Below are 19,261 nucleotides of genomic sequence, written 5' to 3'. Positions count from 1 at the left end.
AACAAACAGAGGATGATTACTTGGAAGTTCATCGGTTTTATTCATAACGACATGGTTATAACATAAGGATGACTACTCAAGACTATCATAATAAACCTAAGCTAAAATACGGTCATGCAAAAAAACATAAAAGATTGGTCAAAAATGCTGCCTTTACAAAGTCTACTTGGTTAAGGACATACTTTCCCTTAACCCAGTTCCAAATAATCCTGCATGCAGCAGGCCCTCCAAATTTTATTGGCAGTAATTGTTTAAACACACTTTTGCTATTAGACACATTGTTTTGAAATACGTATCATACAACAAGCAAGCCCAGAGTCAATACTGACAACAGTATACAAAACACCCCCAGAATGAGACAGCCTACAAATTGTGTTTCAAAGTCAGAATCATGAACCTACATGTAATAGCGTTAAACCTAAATGATTGGTGGGAAGAATTAAGTTGGAACCCCAGTACACATCAAAAGGAGTCTTTAGGCAAGAGCTTGGTAGGTAAGGTGGAATTTTACGAAATTGCCGACAGGGGTCTCTTCTATACCTTTAAGTACATTGACATTATTCAGGCTTGACTGAGGAATATTGTATCGCTGAATCAAATACAACCCAATCCCCTAACTCAAAACTGTGCACATAAGTCACCTGAAGACCACCAATTTGATCACTACATGTAGCTCCTGCCTATGTCCCCCTTTAAGTAATGTTCACAAAGTGATAGGTTTTAGGGAGTTTGGGATGAAACCTGTGAAAAACTGTCAGTTCTGCTCCCACTGTGCTGCCAAAGATCTCCTTTGACTTAAATTTTGCAACTGATGCACGTTTGAGAGTTATATTGCTTGACCATCTATCGCCTCTTTTTCGAGTCTTTTCTGTCCAAGTTCACAATGCCACAACGTCGTAATCCAAGTGCGCTGTTGACCATTATGATTAACAGAGTAACCACTACTGGCAGGGCATCCATGAGCGAGAGCGTTTTGAGCAGGAAAATGTGAGCGACATACATCACTAACTGGATCAACTTGAACTGAAAGAACAAAGAAGACAAGATGCAAGAAGTCCAATTCATTATCAGTTGACAAGGACCAACAAGTAACATAATGTCCCTTCAAAGTGATCACATACCGGCCTTACCTGGTGGTGACTTTAATCCTTACAATAATGGTTTGGGATGATTGGAAATTATAATTAAATATCACTATCACGAGTATTACAGTTGTTGGGGAGGGGAGGGGGTTATCTAGAAAGGCAAACAGCTCCTGAACAAGTTTACATCAAGATAAGAAGATATAACATCAGAATCTGTAGTCTTACCAGAAAATTGGCCTGAAAGACTTTCCCTTGTTCCTCCTTTTCCATGAAGTCCATTGAGTTGATGATGAACACAGATTGTGCCAAAATGAAGGTGCCGGCCAATTGAATAGGCAGCTTCAAACCTGAATCAAAGGGTATTTGGCCACTCTGAAATACAAAGAGGAAGATGTCACAGATGTTATCAAATATGCCAGTGTTGTGAGCTCACATGACTTACTGTTTGAGAAGCCCTCAACTAGCGATAGATTTATCAATGAAAGATTTCCCTCCAATTCATAAGACTACTCAACTCCTTGCACTAATCTCTACACCGAGGAAACATCTAATGCCAATGGCGTGCCAATTTGGAGGGGGCGATACCAACCTTAACATAGAGGCCAAGCGCAGCCTCGGGAGCAATAATGCACATCAATGATGCCACAAAACAAAATGAATATTGGATCGACTGGTGGGCGTTCAGCTGGCGGTCATACTGGTAAGGAACAGTCGGTTTCACCTGTGGACTTCGAAGATAGTGAATTACTATCACAATTAACCACAGGACCAGCACGGCACAAATCAACATCATTTGCTGGAAGAAGAGTGAGAAACTATATAGGATAAATGCATGCACCCTGGAGCAAACAGAGGAGAGGGACAGCAATTGCAGGCAGTGTATTTCAAATTCTACGGGAAACTATCTTGCCAAAAGACAACCTCTTGATGTTCTAATGACGAAGAGTGACATCAGTGGTTAAGAGGCAACATCATAAAAGCCTTCCTTTGTCTTGACATCCTTCCATGAAGATCAATTTCATCTGTAAACTCATAAAATCAAAGCAGATGCCTGGGTCCTTTGAAAGAATATATACCTGGTTGTCCACAAGGGCTTTGGAGAAGACTTCATCCTTGCCTGGCTTTGATCTCTCCAGTTGTTTTTTGGCCAAAACTATGACAATGAGCTCAGACACCAATGACTGGAAAATATTTTGAGAATCATGCATATATAAAACTAGCAAAAAACTGGTTATCTTAGTCAGCATCTGGTGAACATTCAAATTTGGTCTCTAAAATGGAAGAAAAATGACCTGGTCAATTCATTTCTAACAACATTTCCTCATTAGATGTAAGGGACTGTTGTTTTGAGCGTTGTAAATAACTATAATGAATATGTTAGATAAAACCTTCCACTTGTTCGAATGTGGACCAAACAGTCACGAGGATTAATGATTAGTAGTCTCAGCATGTTGTAGGAGATCAGTACCTCCAGAGGAAGTTGAAACAACCAGGGGTATTGAGAGTAAGGAATAAAATGCAGAAATAAGACAGTAAAAAAGAGAGCTGCAGTTCTGTGGACCGAGAAAAAGACAAACCTACCTGTGCCATAAGAGAGAGCAAAGCCTTGCTCACTCTTTCATCAGATGAGTTTCTGTACAACCAGAAGACCAGACCAGTTATGAACACAACCAAGCCCAGTAACTGCATAGTCATCACATGCCAATTGGTGGGTTTTCCAACAGACTGAAAATGATGTGTCATACATTTGTAATTGTAGAGGAAAACAGCCAAAAAAGCTCAACGTTGAATTTTTTTTTAATAATAAAAAAAGGAATACTATATTTTGGTTGATGTTCAAGAATTTTGAGAGAAATCTTGAGAAATAGGCCTACTACAGTCATTTGAGGGGGGAGGGGGGCTTCTCAGTCTCACATCAAAGCACCCCAATTAGCTTTATGAATTTTCAAGAAACCATTTCAATTTGAAGTTTTTTTCAAAAATCAATACAACAAAGTAACCACAACATCTGTGACAATAGTTTATGGCCAATGATCGAACGAAATACAGAGTCACAGACCTGTTATAGAGCACTGTTATGTACAAATGATAGGCAAGAATCTGGAGCCTATCCTTCAACAACATAAATATTGGTTGGATACAAATATTAGGCCGAACCCTTTCATGGACAGTTTTTTATTGACTGGACAGCTCCTAGCCGATTTTACAGCATTTTGGTATAAACTAATAAATTAACACTACACTACTGTAATTCATTGGTGTAAATTAGGTAACCTTGAATTTGTCCTCCTGATACCTACATGCATCTCTAGCAACATCTTCGGAAACAACATGCAAATAATGCCCCAAAAAGTCAACAGTGCAAAATTCATTAAGATGAAGATTTTTCTGTCCAAAAATGCAGAGGCAACGAGTGCCAAAATTGTGGCAGCGAACTGGGCGATTTCTAGGGGCTCCATTTCGTATGATTTGTCGTTATTTGTCCTGCAACAATGTAGGACGTTAGTGCTCAATGCACAGCGTTGTTGTTTTCGTCGTTACTTTTATTCCACTCTTACCGCCATTCATCTCGTCTGCATTGTTATTGTGTCTTCACATGATCCTGGGATTCAGGCGTATCTCAGGCTTTGAGCTGGGAATTTGGGCCTATATCCTGGGGGTTGATTTAACTATGCCACGGTTTGTGGGATATACATGATGCCTTCAAAATATTTGCAGGCATTGGCAAGCGGTCGGCTCGGTTCCAGTCCGATTTTACAGCATTCAACAAGACCATCTTGATAACACAGCATGAGCGATCGGCCAACACGTTCATTCTTTCCCATGAAACAGGACCATGTCCAACCAAAGGACAAGCTTCTCCAACACAAGAACAGTATGTCCTGTTCCAGCGGTGCGGTATTGCCTTCATTCCCTTATACATAATTCAGGACACGCGTTGTCTGTAAAGCTTTGCAATGTCAATACATTGAGGGTCAAAATGAATCCTAGGCCTATTATATATCAGTGAAGGAAAATGATAATAGATTGGACTCTTTCCTTTCAAATCGACTGTTTTATTACAATGCTGTCCGCCGGTAAATTTTCTCGGCCATTGTTATGCGTCTTATGCCAGACGATATATATACATCCCGACGCGTCCCTCATGCAGAAGAGAGGATCACGATGACGAAATTAAATGGAATGCCCCGGGAGTCTACGATATATCGGGGTGATCGGCGTGAGATTTCCCAACGCACAACGCCGATCGCCATGAAGTTTATCATGTTTCGTGTGTTTCTGGACTCCCTGCGCAGCCCATTGCGTTATCCTACTTGGGTCTCCTTATGGTGAGGACCGAGGCCAGTCCAATGCGTCTGGAGTGGATATAGGAAACATGCATGCAGGCCAGACTAACGAATCGCATGGAAAAACCTAGATATCAAAACAACACGCCCACAGAGTTATACTTCCAAGGCGCGACAACATGGAACTGTGACCGTCGCGGTCATAGGCTGCTGCACATGAATGCTAACTGTTGCATTCCTTACATATTTTTCTTCAAGGCCTGGCTGTGTCGTCTGCTCCTCTTCCACCTACCATGGGATGGAATCCGGTAATAATGATGGCCAATAATGATACATAGTTGGTCAAACTCAGTCATGAACTAAATAAAGCAATCTAGCTACAATGCCCGAAGTTATCGGGGAAGGATTCATGCTGAGCTGATTTATATCTGGAGAACTGGTTCAGCAATAGAATTTATGCACCTACCATGCATTCTAACTGCTGAGAGGCGATACCTACCTACAAGATGAGGGAATTAGCGTTATTACGGCACTGGCTAAAACTGACCAGAGTTTCTTTCCTAACCCCCTGCGGAGATATATAGAGGAGTGGGGGTTTAGCAGTTGCAGTAGGCCTAATAACATTGTTTGCACGAGAATTCCTGAACTGTTTCTTTGTTTGTTCAGTCTTTGCTTTCTGGACTTCTTGCAGAAAGGGACCGGAAAAGATGTATGGATGGATATGTCCGAAATGTACACAGTCTCTTGGTAAGTGTTACTTTTTTGGTCATCCATTGACATACCACTTGATCTACTCTTATTTTATATATTTCTCTTAGATCTGCTCTATCAAATATATAACTGTAATATCGTATCCTTTGGTCTTAGATTAAATCTATTGATTTCCTAAACGAACAGGGTTGATGTTTATTCCTTTATGATGTTACGATGTAGGTATCTGCTCTATCAAATATATAATTGTAATATCGTATCCTTTGGTCTTATATTAAATCTATTGGTTTCCTAAACGAACAGGGTTGATGTTTATTCCTACGATGTAGGTTAGTTCGAGCTAGTATAACACATATAATCATCGGGTATAATCATCGAGCGGCAAATATATGAGGCGTCTCAGCTAGGCAATGGAACTACAATGTATAGGCTATACTTGAGTACCATTGCGCTTAGTGGGTTGGGTAGGCCTAATTTTAGTAGCCAAAATCATCAAACCGCACTTTTCTTTTTTGTTTACTCACTTTCATCAAGGTTTGCTTGCATATTCTATACTTGGCCCACTTTGAAAACAATGAAAAACGCGCTTTGAAATAAGTAAAGTCAACATCGGTATATTGGGATATCTTTCCAGGTTTTAATTCAACATATCATTTCTTTCATCAAGCTTCGCCACACAATATTTATGCATCTTGGCACATTCCTGGGACAGTGACCTGCTTGGGCTGCCGTCAGGTCGTCGCACGCTCCAATAATTTATCAAAGCGTTAAAAAGCACGCGACCTCAAATTCGTCACCAACGTTCGCAGGCTATGGAAACCTGACGCACCAAACCACTCAATTTCATATAGATTTTTAAATATTAGTAATGCAAGATATTTCTTCGATTGAATGAGGGTTGATCTGTGTCCCAGATCACAGTTGGCTTGAATGGATCGGGCGAATGGTATTTTTAAGTAGTTTTATTGTGATGGACTGGTCTTGCGTGGATAAAGGCCTACCGCACACTATAGTATTGTAATACTGAAGCCTTGAGTAATTTCCCATGTCGTGATATTTCATGACAATGTGATTCAATGAAAATTCTTCACGGAGGTAGGGTCTCACTTAGGCCTACTCATTTGATGGGGTGCATATTTTTGCATATTTCAAGAGGATCTCTATCGAATTTCTGACTCCACTTAATTGGCTAATGATGATCTGGCGGTAAGTGGTCTGGAGATTTCCTCATGCTTTTTTCATTGACCAGTGTCTGGATACCAACACCTAATCAATCTACCTTAATATGAACTAACTATTTCTGGTTTTAGCTAATTGGTTGTCCAAAGGTAGACTCCAATGCAGTCAATTTCGTCATCCTTCATGGTCTGCTCCAATATAGCCTGAATGCTGGTGGCTGATTGATAAGCCATTGCGTGTTGAGGATACCAAACTCTCAGAGAGCGACAGGACGTCGCATCAGGCCCACTGCATGCGTCCGGAGTGTATCCAAAGGGCCTTGGTTACATCGTGTTCTTTTCAATCGGGGTAGCAATTTATCAATACATTACTGTATCAACTACTCAACCAAAAATTGGCTTTAAATTTCTTACGGTTATCAAAACTTCGTGGAGACACTGGGGACAGACGTCAAGCGAGTTTTTCTGTTGACCCATGACTTAGGTTGAGATTCAGTTCAGTTCTTTGTCAGTGGTTCTGGACAGGATGTCCATTATAACATTCTTCGCTCGGCCAAAGTAATTTAGGGCCAGCCTCTTCCCTCATGCTCTGTCTTTTGAAATGTATTACTACGGCACTGGTTCAGCATGAAACTATCACTGTTGTATCTTGCGACCAACCATCAGTTGTATAAGGACGTTTACTAAAGATACACATGTATATATAATGACATATTCTATGATGTAATCAGGAAAATGATGACAACATGACAATTGGTTCGAGAGATCCTGGTCAAGTTGCATTTGGACTGGTTACATGTGTCATTGTGTCACATAGGCTACTTGGACTTCATTTTCATTTGATTTTTATAAACAGACTTTGTAGTATGCACTATAATATGCACATTCAGGGCATGATATTTATTTCATCTGCGGAATGAGACATTACTCAACTTGCAGATAATAAGGGATAACTATACTCTACTATACCACCCATAATGTGAATGCCTAGTGTGTAATACATAAGTCACTACACTCTAAAAATATTTGCTGATAATTAATACATAATCAGAATCTACACCGATTCATTTGTTCTGACTCACGACTGACACATATATTCAGGCCTACGTATTTATTCCTTTTGACATCTGCCAAAACAATCATTATCTCAGTGAGAACTCGGAGCATGAATAACCACATTCCTCAACCCCACATGCTATACATGCGCATTATCAAATAATCTGGTGTCAATTGGGCAGAATGCAATTGAGAGTATAGGAGTTTTCACTTAGTGGGCCTATACGTAGACGTCCTTTACACTGCAGTGAAAACGGCTTTTGCACGAGATGGCATCTGGTAATACGGATTATGAACGTCAGCCTCAGCAACAATCAATCCAGGAATGAAGAATAAAATGGGTCATTATTGTTGTGTTTTTTTTTTACTTATTCATATTGAAACTTGTCGTTTTTCTCCGTTTCTTGATCGTAGCACTGTCCAATGTATTTTTAGGTTCGTTTACTTTACCCTTGCTGCTTCCTGCATCCACTGCCTGGTGACGTCACCAATGCCAACGGATGACGTCATCGTGAAAACACCCCTTGGCAAAATAAGGGGGAGAAGAAGAACAGATAAAATTGATAGTAAGTACATGTATATTATACTAAATAATGCGACCCACGAAAAATAATGACTGATCTTTCAACATTACCATATTTTTGGTGCAGCAGCATTATAATCTCGAGTCGATGCCTAACCTTCATCAGGGCAACCAATTTAACCCCCTATAGCTCCCAACCTATAGCCCCCAACCTTTGATATGAAATGCATGGATGGTTAATTAGGAATGGAGTTAAAATATTATTAGGAATACAGAGATTCTTATACTATATGGATCGTACCTGGAGAAAGATTGGGTAATAAATGCAACGTTTCATGGTTTGCCAGACATGCAACGATGTGCCAAGGTAAACCACCAACTTAACTATTTATAGGTATACATGTAGATTTATTGAGACGATCGACTTTCTCGTATACCAGCTTTTCAATACACTCGCCCCTCGCATATGGCAGAGCGGAAAAAGCCATGAATCTCATAATCAACCAGAAGTTGAACAAAAATGACAGCCTTACGTTTTTCCATTTATATTTTGTCTTTAAGTCATGAAAGACTGCACCATGACTGGACAGAACGGATTATACTGTCGACACATTTAAGAGTTATTTCTGCGGATATAGACATTTCGATCTCGATTGATTCTTGTCGAACAAGATTGATTCAAAAATTTCGCAAATGGTTTAAACCGCAGTCTTTATCAATTCGTGTTTATACCCAGCAAGGAAAGTTATACCTTTCATTACTGTCTGCGGATGTCAAGGAGTTTTTCCTCCATTCGCCTATAACCAGGTGTAAAACTCAACCAAAAAACAAGAGGGTGTTTAGCTTAGAAAGGTTGTTTTGCTACTGGCTCCCAGATGTTTTCCAAGTTGTAAAGTGTTTTCTTGTTTGATTAAAACAGCAGATGACTTCATCAACAAGCCTTTTTCTGCCAATACTCAGCTAATCCAACTTCAATCTATAATCATATTTTCAGGTATTGATTTAGGGGCCACTAAGGTGGAGATTGGTATAGGCATTGATACGGTTGATATATTTCTTGGCATTCCCTTCGCAGAACCTCCGCTTGGAGACCGACGCTTCAGTGTGAGTAATATAACATTGTATAATGCGCACCAAACGAATCTGTGCTCTCCCCACGCCCTCATTGTTTGGGAACACTGCTGGAAGATATGAAACCTGACATTTTTCTGTATTTCTCCCTTTTGAAAAAGAGACAGTCTCTATAACTCCACTGTCTATTGTACTGTATGGAAACACTGAAATATTGAGAACATCCCCATCACATGGTACACCGGATTTCAGTTAGTAACCATCTTTCCATCTTTTTATGATCACATGAGGAGATAGCGGCAGCTATGCCTATGACGCTAAGGAACAAGCACTTTCAAATCAGTCATCAACTGCCCGCCACTTCACAGTAGTGATATGTTTACAATTCGTATCTTTCCTTCTTCAGCCTCCAAAGTCAAAGACAGCTTGGGGTGGTACCCGCAATGCGACCGTCCTACCACCAGTTTGTCCTCAGACAGTTAATACCACCGCTTCTGGCGATGAGGATTGCCTCTACCTCAACGTATACTCTCCATTCCAAGTACGTATGCTTACGTGAAAAATCCTCTACTATTTCCTTACACCGAGAAGGGATAGAAACCAAAAAGTGTCATCCCATGGTATTGGTGGCCGTCATCGGAATTTAGAACACCAAAAGAGATCAGTGATGACCGTCATAAAATACATTTATTTACGATATACATTTTCCAAAACTATTCACTGCGATCTCAACTCGTCTATTAAGGCGTTTTTTCTCATGATCAATATTGCATGTTTCAGGCAAATGATTCCTCAGCCTCCTACCCTGTCATGGTTTACATCCACGGTGGCTCCTACATCGCAGGGACGGCTAATGATTACACGGGTCACATCTTGGCACGACACGGGGTAGTCGTCGTCATCATTAACTACCGTCTGGGAGTGTTCGGTAAGGAAATTTCGACTAACTTCACATGCATGGACGATGTAACAAGTCACGTCTCTACCTCAATCCAATGCGCTTCTTTTCTTCTTTGGCCTCGTCCAACGACAATCCCACACAATCTTATAGCGTAATGATGATTAACTGCTATGTCCTTAATTAACCAATATATTTTTAGGTTTTCTGACCACTGGTGACGATGATCTCCCGGGTAATTACGGGATCCAAGACCAGACAATGGCTCTAAAGTGGACTGCTGACAACATCCGGGCATTTAGAGGCAACCCACAACAGGTTACCATATTTGGTAACAGTGCCGGTGGCTCCAGTGTTGGGATCCATCTTCTCTCTCCTCCATCAGCTGGTAAGGGTTAATCATCAGCTGCGACATCACCGCATCTATAGCCATTCTCCCATGCTTGCTGTTGGCCAAGTCAGTCAAAAATCCTAAACAGTGTATAGATATCACATATACATTCTCCGGCACATTGATATTTAGTGTGATGTGGCGGTCCTACTGCCTGCTTTGGAGACTGCAATCAACAGTCACTTTGTTGCAAGCGCTGTCTCATGCCATACTGAACTTCCGGCGGTATTGCCTCCTCCGCCTATATTGATGCGCGTTGTCTGAAAGCTGAGCAATGTCAATACATTGGGGGTTAAGATGTCTGATGCTGGCTTACCATCGGATTTACCTCTCCATATCATTTCCATCGTCATCTGAATTAAAAGCTCGTAGGAAGACGAAAGACGCAGTCAGTATACCCTGCAGGTACAGGCCAGGGTGGTGCCCTCTCCCATCTTTAACTAATGTGCCATGATCGTCATATACATGTACTAGTCAAGTTATGATTCACTGCCAATATACTTCAAAGCAGGAGGGCAATATAATAAAATCGGTTACTCTTCGCCCACGCACAAGATTGTAATTACCTTGCCTATATACACCAGTTGGAGATGAGGAAAATATAATAATGTACGTACCTGAATCATCATAGAAGAAATCAGCATTTTCTTTGCGTACAACAACATCGCCATAGCTCGATACTTACATTCTTCCTTTAATTCCTTTACATAGTGATTGGAATCACATTGTTTATCTATAGTGAATGGACAGCATCTTAAAGGGAGAATATTGGCAAGCGGGCCATTTGGGCCGAACAGTATTCGGAAATGATGTCAGCATTGGCAACAAAATGCCCAGGTGTGGCGGGGATAGTAGTCCTAGGGCTGATAGTCCGTGTAACAATAGCCCGCATTGCTAAATGTTTTGGTTAGGGTTAGCGGTACAATAGATCATGCTGCTTAATTGGTCAAATACAATGCTACCGGACTATGACTCCAGGGGGACTATATCCGCTGTCACACCGGGCCAACGTACTTTAATGCAGTACTTTGATCAAGCACTTGAGTAAGTTATGGTTATTTAAACACCGTCATATCATATAAGAGTTGGCCCGTTACATTCTACCAGTGTATATTAAATTATCTTTGCACTTCCTTTATTTCAGGGTTATTCCATCGTGCCATCATTCAGAGTGGACCAATCACGAACTCTTTATGGGCGCATCACCGTACTACGCCCGCAGTTCTCCGAAACCACGCCATGACGATTGCACGGCGAAGTAACTGCACGCAGAAGTCATTTGGTGATGTCATTCAATGCATGAGGAAGATCACGTGGAAGGAACTACTTGCAGTTGAGGTATTCTTTTTAGTTTTCAACGTGGAAGGAGTCGAGGAAGATCAGTGGCATCGTGGTTAGAGCGCCGGGTCGTGTGCTTGAGTTCGACTCTCAGACTAAGGTTCACTGCTCTTTCGTCTTTGTGTCTTTGTGCAAGGCACTTGGCCCTGCTTGTTTCTCGCCACCCAGGACACACGCCATCGCCTACAACAGTATATAATCAAAGATCCTCACCACTATTGGTGTTTTATGGCGGTGCGTAATAAAACAGTTATAGCAGGCATGGCAAGTTTCTCTGCTCGTCTACATTCGTCCAGACGCGGCATCATTTCGTTATCCGTCGTTTCCTTGAAATTGCAACCATCTTTCTTCAGGTACCAAGACTGTACGGCACGCCAGAGAGACTGATCCCAGTGGTAGATGGTAATGTCCTACCTGGTCTAGTTGACGACCTTTTAAAGGATGCAAACAAGGTCCATAACGTCCCGGTACTTATAGGGATGACCAAGGACGAATGTGCACCACTGCTTGGATATATCGTGGCGCCAAAGCTCAGGAAGGGTAAGCAACGTATATATTATATTACATATATACTTGTTAATTCAATTGGAATGATGGTTAAAATTCGGAAAACACGGACCTTGACTTGCCGGCGAAAAATGGTTCACCTCTAAGTTTGCTCTCGGGAAAACACTTAGTTGAACACTTTCTTCGAAATATGTCCCGTTAGTGAATTTGTATTAAACGTGTGGTGTTGGTTAATATTATCTACTTTGGGTTCGGACAACTTTTCATCGTTTTTTTGTTGTTTTCAGATGTGGACCTGAATACAGGTTTCAATGATACTCAGTTCAAGCAGTCGGTCAACTATCTTCTCTCGGAAAGATACAGCCTGTCGAACAATACATATGTCCTGGACGACGCGCGATTTGAGTACACGGACCATGAAAGAAGCTCTACCGTGGATATACGGTTATCTAACCGATATCAACTTGTGCAAGTAAGGGTAAACTCTTCATTTCCCCTCCATTTTGACCAATCAAAGGCGCTATAGATACGCCGTTCGAGACCGCTCCTAGGTATAGTCCGACGGAAGAAGTGAACGGTCCGTGGCGGGCCGTGACTGTAGACTCCCGGGATAGTCCATTTCGTCATCCTATATTCATACTGTCTCATGTTAGGGTGAGGGACAAGACCGGTCCACTGCCTCCGGAGTGTAGGTGACAGTTGCACATGAGGTGTTCACTCAAATTTAGCGTTCGTTTATTGAAACCGGCGTATAACCCATCATTATGAAGTTCAAGACGGCAACACAGATATTACAGCGCCATGATGATGGACGTCATGATCGATCGTCACAATCTTCAGCATCTTTATCAACGCCATCATATTCATCATCATGGCTAAAGAAACCAATGCCTTGTTATATCAAAATCTTATAAATACACGGAGATCTCATGCATGTTCATGTATCTTTCGGGGTTTTCATCTGCAGTTGTGTACGGATGTCCAAATCACCGCACCCACCATCTATTTGGCCCAAGCACTCAGAAACCTCAATCTGCCAGTCTACATGTATGTATTCGATCACGCAGCCAACGCAACTGATATCCCTCCATACATAGCCAGCAGGAGCTACCACCAGTCAGAACTCCCCTTTGTCTTTGGAGGGCCTTACTTCAGACCGACCGATCCTCATTTTCCCGCGAAGATAACCTACAAAAAGCATGATATTACGTTCAGTGTGGTGATGATGCAATGGTGGACCAACTTCGCCAAGTCAGGGTGAGTAAAATAATTTTGCTACAAAAAAAGATTTGCGAAAAGTGTTTTTGGTTCCTGTCTCGGATGGTCTGAAAGACGAGTTTGAGTTGATTGGTGGATTCTACTTTCAAAGTCTCGATCTGTAATCGGAAACTGAAGTTCAAAGTGTTCTCCCACCGTGGTTTGATATTCCTCCCTGATCTATTAATATTCTATTCCGTGGTGTTGATGATAATATCCGCCCTTTGAGGACAAAATCACAACCAGAATGCCGGGAGAAGATGGTTTTCGCATTTTCAGACACGACTTGGTGGAAATCTCTTCTAACTCTTCTCCCTTTATCCGTTCCAGGAATCCAACTCCCAATGGGAGGGAAAAAGATTGGATCAATTGGTCGAGATATCTAGGCAATGGGTCAGAATATCTCTTCATCGGACCTGACGGCTGGACCATCTACAAATATTACAAAGCGCATAGAGTGGCTTTTTGGAATGACTTCGTCCCTACCTTAAAAGTAAAAGTGGGGGAATCAATTTCGATGAATTTTGAAAATGAACGGAAGGAGTTACAGATAAAACTGATAGCAGTAGCTGTCAATTGCGGTCTATTGGGTAGTGTCGTTGTGGTTCTTTCAATAGTGGTGTTTACAAATAGGCGAAGAACCAAGTGGAAACTTAAACAGATGAACAATGAGAGCACGGTGAATCTGTCGGTTAGAATGCCAGAGGAAACGAACAGCGGGTATAGTCGTTATTGATACTCTAAAGTAGGTGAGGAGTCGTCCTGATGGACTCGCAATTGTCGTGCTGTCATCTATAAAGTCACGACTGATCGGTTTTGCCATCTCTTCTTACCCAATTCGACCACTCTGAACTATCAGTAGGCTACTCCGTCCGTAGTCTCCCTTCATACGAAGTGTAACAAAGGTGCCGGCGGGTCGCGTATATATAATGGAGTCAAAAACATTAGGGTCAGGATGAATTCGAGTTGGAAGTTCCATCACTCCGAAATCTTCCACATATCTTGCAGTTAGCTTTAGGGGTAGCAAATAATACTATGGTGTACCACACTTATCAATTAAGTAGTTGCCGGAGGCCTACATCGTGTAGGAAAGGCGGTGGGGTCTGTTCGATTTGCCCGACAGTAATGTTGCGATGAGTATAATAAAACTGAGTTCAAATTTGGGCATCTGCGCTTCACTGACAGCAAAGGCTATCCAACCACGACTGCCCTCGTCCACCGACTGGCGAATCCAAAACGAATCTGGCTTTGCCAGGTTAACGAATTTGTTTATATAAATACAGCATGTAGCTATATTGATGCGGGTTCGACATGGTGACTGTGATCTTCCCAAGAAATGTAATGTTCCGTCCTTAATTTGAGCACTGACGCTAGAATACACTGACAATAGAATAGTAGAATGTATTCTTGTGTCCGTGTTTTGTGCTACTCTAAAGTCACCAATATAAAGTGTTCTCACAGCCTGCCAAAAGTACCTATGTATATGTATGATAAATGTTTATGGACCAAAATACGATCCCATCATTGACAGTTCCTTATAATTCTGTTGATATGGGTTTCATATAAAGAATTTGCCCCCCCCCCACATGTATTGATCCCATAGAAAAAAATCTATACGACAGAATTTTTTATCTTATATTCATGACTTTGGAGTAGAGCCATTGTACTCAAATTTTTATCTGACATATTTAATAAAATGTTTTGTAAATATCCCGAGGAGGTTGTTTCATTTACTCAGCCCCGATTCCACAAGGGGATCCCCCACGGTGGTCACCGCCCTTACCCATTCAAAATAAACACGGACTTGAAATAAGTATTCTGTGACCCATCACGGCAAACCCATCTTGACCCTCAAGCCTTGATCCACTCCGCCGACCCGGACTCCGTTACACGATTAACTCTGATGGTTCGATTAAGCAAAACCTGGCGCATGTCGCTCTGAACTTGGCAGGTTGACACGGACTGATTTTCTTCATCACTGTTGTACTGGTTGAATCTCAGCCTGAGTACATCTATAATCTTCTGTGTGACGGATATAGCATAACATCGTCATTGTTGCGTTGATGGGAATCATCCTCTGTCGACATTATAATAAGCGGTGATTGTGTTGAACGCACGTTTCAAGTCTTACGTGGCCACAGAGGGTTTCAAAATGGTCGTCCCAGTGGCCATGGTCGTATTTTATGCGGTTCTTATCAGCGTTTCAATAACTGCATTCGCTGCTGCAACCTTCTACTTCACCAGGCGTCACTTCTTGATGCTGAGTGCTATTCCATTGTTCATCTATGGAGTGGGATTCTATGCCGTCCCTGGACTGATGCTGACAATGTCTGTGGTAGGTAGGCCTTCTACAAGTGTCAAGTAAATGTGTCTCTCTGACATACAGTTGTCGAGAAGCTGTCATATACTGGTCTGGAAACCATCAAGCATGCTGTCTTTATCGACTTTTGCCGATTCTATGATCCCAGAAAGCAGTACCAACATTCATGCTAGGTTTTGATAAAATCTGTGCACAAAGTTGTCACAATAATGCATATACCTGTATGAAGGTCGTCGTATACTTGCTGGTATTTGGTGAATAATTATGTAAGCTTATATAGGCCTGAAAAATCAGGGTCACAGCCGGCCAAAGCGCCGAACCCCATTACAGTACGTCCGAGAAAAAGAATCAATCAGATTTTCCGGACTCACTGCAGCGGAATAACTTAACTGAGCCGTCTATCTCACATCTTGAATTGAAAACGCGTCCTGAGCGGCAGGGCGTTTACGTGTACGTGTACCTCGGTACAGCATGCAAGTTGAGATGACTGAGTTTGGATGACCCTGGAATTCGAGGATGGACCAAACGGTCTTCCCTTGTTGACAACCAGAGTGCCTGACTATAGGACAACAAGAGAGTCTGAATACAACCAAAGTAATGCTTCATTGTCCCACCTCTTTCCCCTTTACCAAGTATGATTATTTCCACTTTTGCATGCAGGTGAGCGGTAGTCCAGGACCTGAACATCTTGTCGCCTACAGCCATCAAGGAGAAGCCTTCCTTGGAACAGTCGCACTGTTCTTTTTCTTGAGAAAATCGGACGACGACAGTGTGACGGGGTGGCTTCTCAGCCAAGTAGCACAGGTACGGTGTATTAGGTATCACGGTGATCCCAAATCTGCGTGTGCTGTGGTTCGATGATCCAAGAGTAAAAACAGCCAGCGGAAAACGACCAGCACACGTATTGAATCTCATGTTTTTTCCATAGTCATTCGTAATTTCCTTTTCCTGTTGAAAGAATTTCCGGTCGCAGCGTATCAACGCGTGTGAGTGTTGTGACTATCTCAACTCATTATTGGCTGGTATTACTGATATATTTCAAAGAGCAAAAAGCGTTGTGAAATCCTTGATGGTCAGGATCCCGTCTACATACATGTATATGCAAAAAATCATATAAGATGTACTCCTTTCGCCACAAGCTTGCGTCAAGTGAAGGGCCTATGTTATATTCCAAGCACCATGGAAGGACATCTTCTTCAGCAGGGATAACATTGCCATCCAAGGTTCCTGCTTTGCTCTGCTGCTTAAACTGAACTTCGTGGCGTGGGTCGAGTAATGACGAAACGCCTTAACCCTTTTTTGTGTAAAAATCATTAATTCTATTTCTTCAGACATCTTTGGCTCAAGCGATGGCGTTGGCTTGTTTCCATTACAGCCAGAGTTATAAGCTCGAACACGGTGAAAGGCCTATTGTCCTTCTCAACACAGAAGTAAGTACAAAATATATGTTAAATCAAATACAATGTATCTCTAATTGAAAATAAGACATGGCCAAGAAATAAACAATCTTGCGAGGTGACATACGCGCACCGGAAGATAGATACTCTGAGACTACAAAAAGGCACATTTTGAAAATAGTTTTTTGCATAGTTATATTGGATGTAGAGGTGTTCCTTTCTCCTGCTGGCGAAGACGGGACAGAGCAAAACATCATTATGCTGCAAACGCTGTGCACACCGGACGGCACCGTGTCGTCTTGGGTGTGCCTACGACTGAGAGTCGCTAGCACATTCCGAGTTCGATTATTTTCAGGTTAACAGGGTCCTCTACATCGGGATGGGGTTATGGTTCCTCGTCACTGTCCTCCAATTCCTGCGCAAGCCGGCGCTTCAGTCCAAGTCTTCCGGTCTTAGTGACAACCGCATGACGATCCATCGGACGATAGTGACTTATTCCACCTTCCTTATTTCGCTATTCATGATCGCCAATCCGGACATGATAAGAACATCGGTGAGTACATCTGCCATTGTAATTTTTCAAGACGATAACCAGTCTATGCGCAGGACGACGAAAACCGGTGGTCACAACCAAACTGCTAGCAGCGATCGTCATACGAGGACCAGCGACGAACGTTGCCGATCTACATGTACTCTAATTATTAAGGTACCTAGTTTTACGGATTTAAGCTTATATTTCAGAAACATGAACTGTTGATGGACGACGTGGAGAAATTCGCCTACCAGTTAGCGGGGGCTTTCTTTCTGACCCAAGCCTGGGCAGCGGACAGTTCGAAGAACTTCACACATCTCAAAGATCAAGCCGGTGTCTTCAAGGCGCATCTTGTGGTACGTTGATGATTTTTTTTCAGTAGTGCCATTATGAGTGACATTTAGGCAATTGAATCCACCCTATATCGTGCTTTGATCATCATCATGCGAACATGGGTTTTTGTCACATCACCATGCCCAGCTGTAATCCGGCGGTCCGTTCTCCACTCTCAAAACTTCAGCCATACATGATATTGTTCCTACGAATTGATAAGAAGTTAAGCCTAAGTTTTCAAAAGGCCTACTCAAAGATACAAGACATAAGAATAATTTCTACTTTTATTCGTTTCAGTTGATTTTTCTTGGCTGTCTATCTCAATTTTCTCACGTCATGACAGGCAAGATTCATGTACTCGAATGCTCCCCAACTCTCGCAGCCAGTGTCTTTCTGGCGATGAACAGTTTTCTGGCCTTGCATCGTTTGGACAATTTACAGATAAAATCGAATGAAAAATTGCCGGATACAAAAAAGAAACCGTGATGTATACGTGTATACGAATATGGCAGAATCTGACCGTTTTGCAGAAGTCACTGCTGTCGCCTCATGTCATCGGTCAGCAATTAAGTCCCTACCGAAATATGAAGGAAAAAGATGCATGCAGTCATACATGCAGTAAAATGTGGGTTTTTTTGCAAGATTAAAATATATCGTAAAAGTAACACACTTTGTGACATCATGCTTTTCAAATTGCGAACACATCGACAACGCAGATAAAAATGCATTGATATGATCAGTACTAGGCAGGTTTCGCAACTCTTACAAGGGTCACGAACGACGAAAGTAAGAAGTACATGTACTAATCACGCATAAACTAATGCCACCACAGACCTTCGAACGGCTCTTCGGTGTTCGTAAGGGTTGCGAAACCTGCTTAATGATGAAGAAGTTCCATTATGAATGACATTTTGTATTATTTAAAACAAGGATGTTATGGGACGGATCAGGCGATTTAACAGTATTGCACACAACAATGCATTGTCCTCCAGTGTTCTCATTCCATAGTGTTGTCAATCATTCGTTGATTGTTTGGGAACAGCGAGGCACGGATACAATCAAAAATGTTACACCGGTGTCATCACAGATTGTCTTATTCCTTGGCAGAAACTCGTTGTGATGCATCCCGGTTAATTCCTCTCTGACGGATTAGGATATATGTGATACATGTGTCTGCTGCCATGGCGGTTGTGAGACTACAACGCCCCTCGCGGGCTGGACGGGTGCGCCACAGCAGAGAATCTTACTGGGGATGACAATCAGGGCGATGCTTATTCCAAAAGCAAGGAGGGCAACGAGTAGGAGGACAACGCTCACCCAGATCATTATCTGAAAGGGTAGAATACATCGATTTTTTAATGATGCGACGTCCCTCAA

At 42.0% G+C, this 19,261-nt stretch overlaps 3 protein-coding genes across 5 annotated transcripts; 2 read left to right on the top strand and 1 right to left on the bottom strand.

Annotated features, from left to right (window-relative positions):
- Positions 1-16: 16 nt before the first annotated feature.
- LOC135502807 (uncharacterized) lies at positions 17-3,604 on the bottom strand. Its single transcript, XM_064795914.1, has 6 exons — positions 3,386-3,604; positions 2,667-2,810; positions 2,162-2,266; positions 1,675-1,881; positions 1,311-1,457; positions 17-1,023 (listed from the first exon to the last, which is right to left on the bottom strand). The coding sequence occupies exons 1-6, from the start codon at positions 3,542-3,544 to the stop codon at positions 844-846; spliced, it is 942 nt and encodes a 313-aa protein (XP_064651984.1). The 5' UTR covers positions 3,545-3,604; the 3' UTR covers positions 17-843.
- Positions 3,605-4,247: 643 nt separating this feature from the next.
- Positions 4,248-15,012, top strand: LOC135502763 (neuroligin-4, Y-linked-like). Of its 3 annotated transcripts, none has more exons than XM_064795839.1 (11): positions 4,248-5,119; positions 7,753-7,883; positions 8,835-8,944; positions 9,318-9,452; positions 9,692-9,839; positions 10,012-10,197; positions 11,345-11,538; positions 11,892-12,078; positions 12,333-12,517; positions 13,013-13,302; positions 13,633-15,012. In XM_064795839.1, the coding sequence occupies exons 1-11, from the start codon at positions 5,088-5,090 to the stop codon at positions 14,036-14,038; spliced, it is 2,004 nt and encodes a 667-aa protein (XP_064651909.1). In that variant the 5' UTR covers positions 4,248-5,087; the 3' UTR covers positions 14,039-15,012. The 3 variants fall into 3 exon arrangements, with proteins under 3 accessions (XP_064651909.1, XP_064651919.1, XP_064651928.1); XM_064795849.1 differs by lacking the exon at positions 4,248-5,119 and adding an exon at positions 6,054-6,289; XM_064795858.1 differs by lacking the exon at positions 4,248-5,119 and adding an exon at positions 7,420-7,596.
- A 459-nt stretch (positions 15,013-15,471) lies between these two features.
- LOC135483685 (uncharacterized) lies at positions 15,472-18,508 on the top strand. The gene is made up of 6 exons (XM_064764682.1): positions 15,472-15,637; positions 16,283-16,426; positions 16,954-17,052; positions 17,375-17,572; positions 17,761-17,907; positions 18,182-18,508. The coding sequence occupies exons 1-6, from the start codon at positions 15,473-15,475 to the stop codon at positions 18,368-18,370; spliced, it is 942 nt and encodes a 313-aa protein (XP_064620752.1). The 5' UTR covers position 15,472; the 3' UTR covers positions 18,371-18,508.
- The last annotated feature ends 753 nt before the right edge of the window (positions 18,509-19,261 follow it).

Source organism: Lineus longissimus, chromosome 2 (assembly GCF_910592395.1).
Source record: "Lineus longissimus chromosome 2, tnLinLong1.2, whole genome shotgun sequence".
NCBI classification, from domain to species: domain Eukaryota; kingdom Metazoa; phylum Nemertea; class Pilidiophora; order Heteronemertea; family Lineidae; genus Lineus; species Lineus longissimus.
Note: the sequence above shows the minus strand (reverse complement) of the source record. Positions and strands in the feature narration are given on the sequence as shown.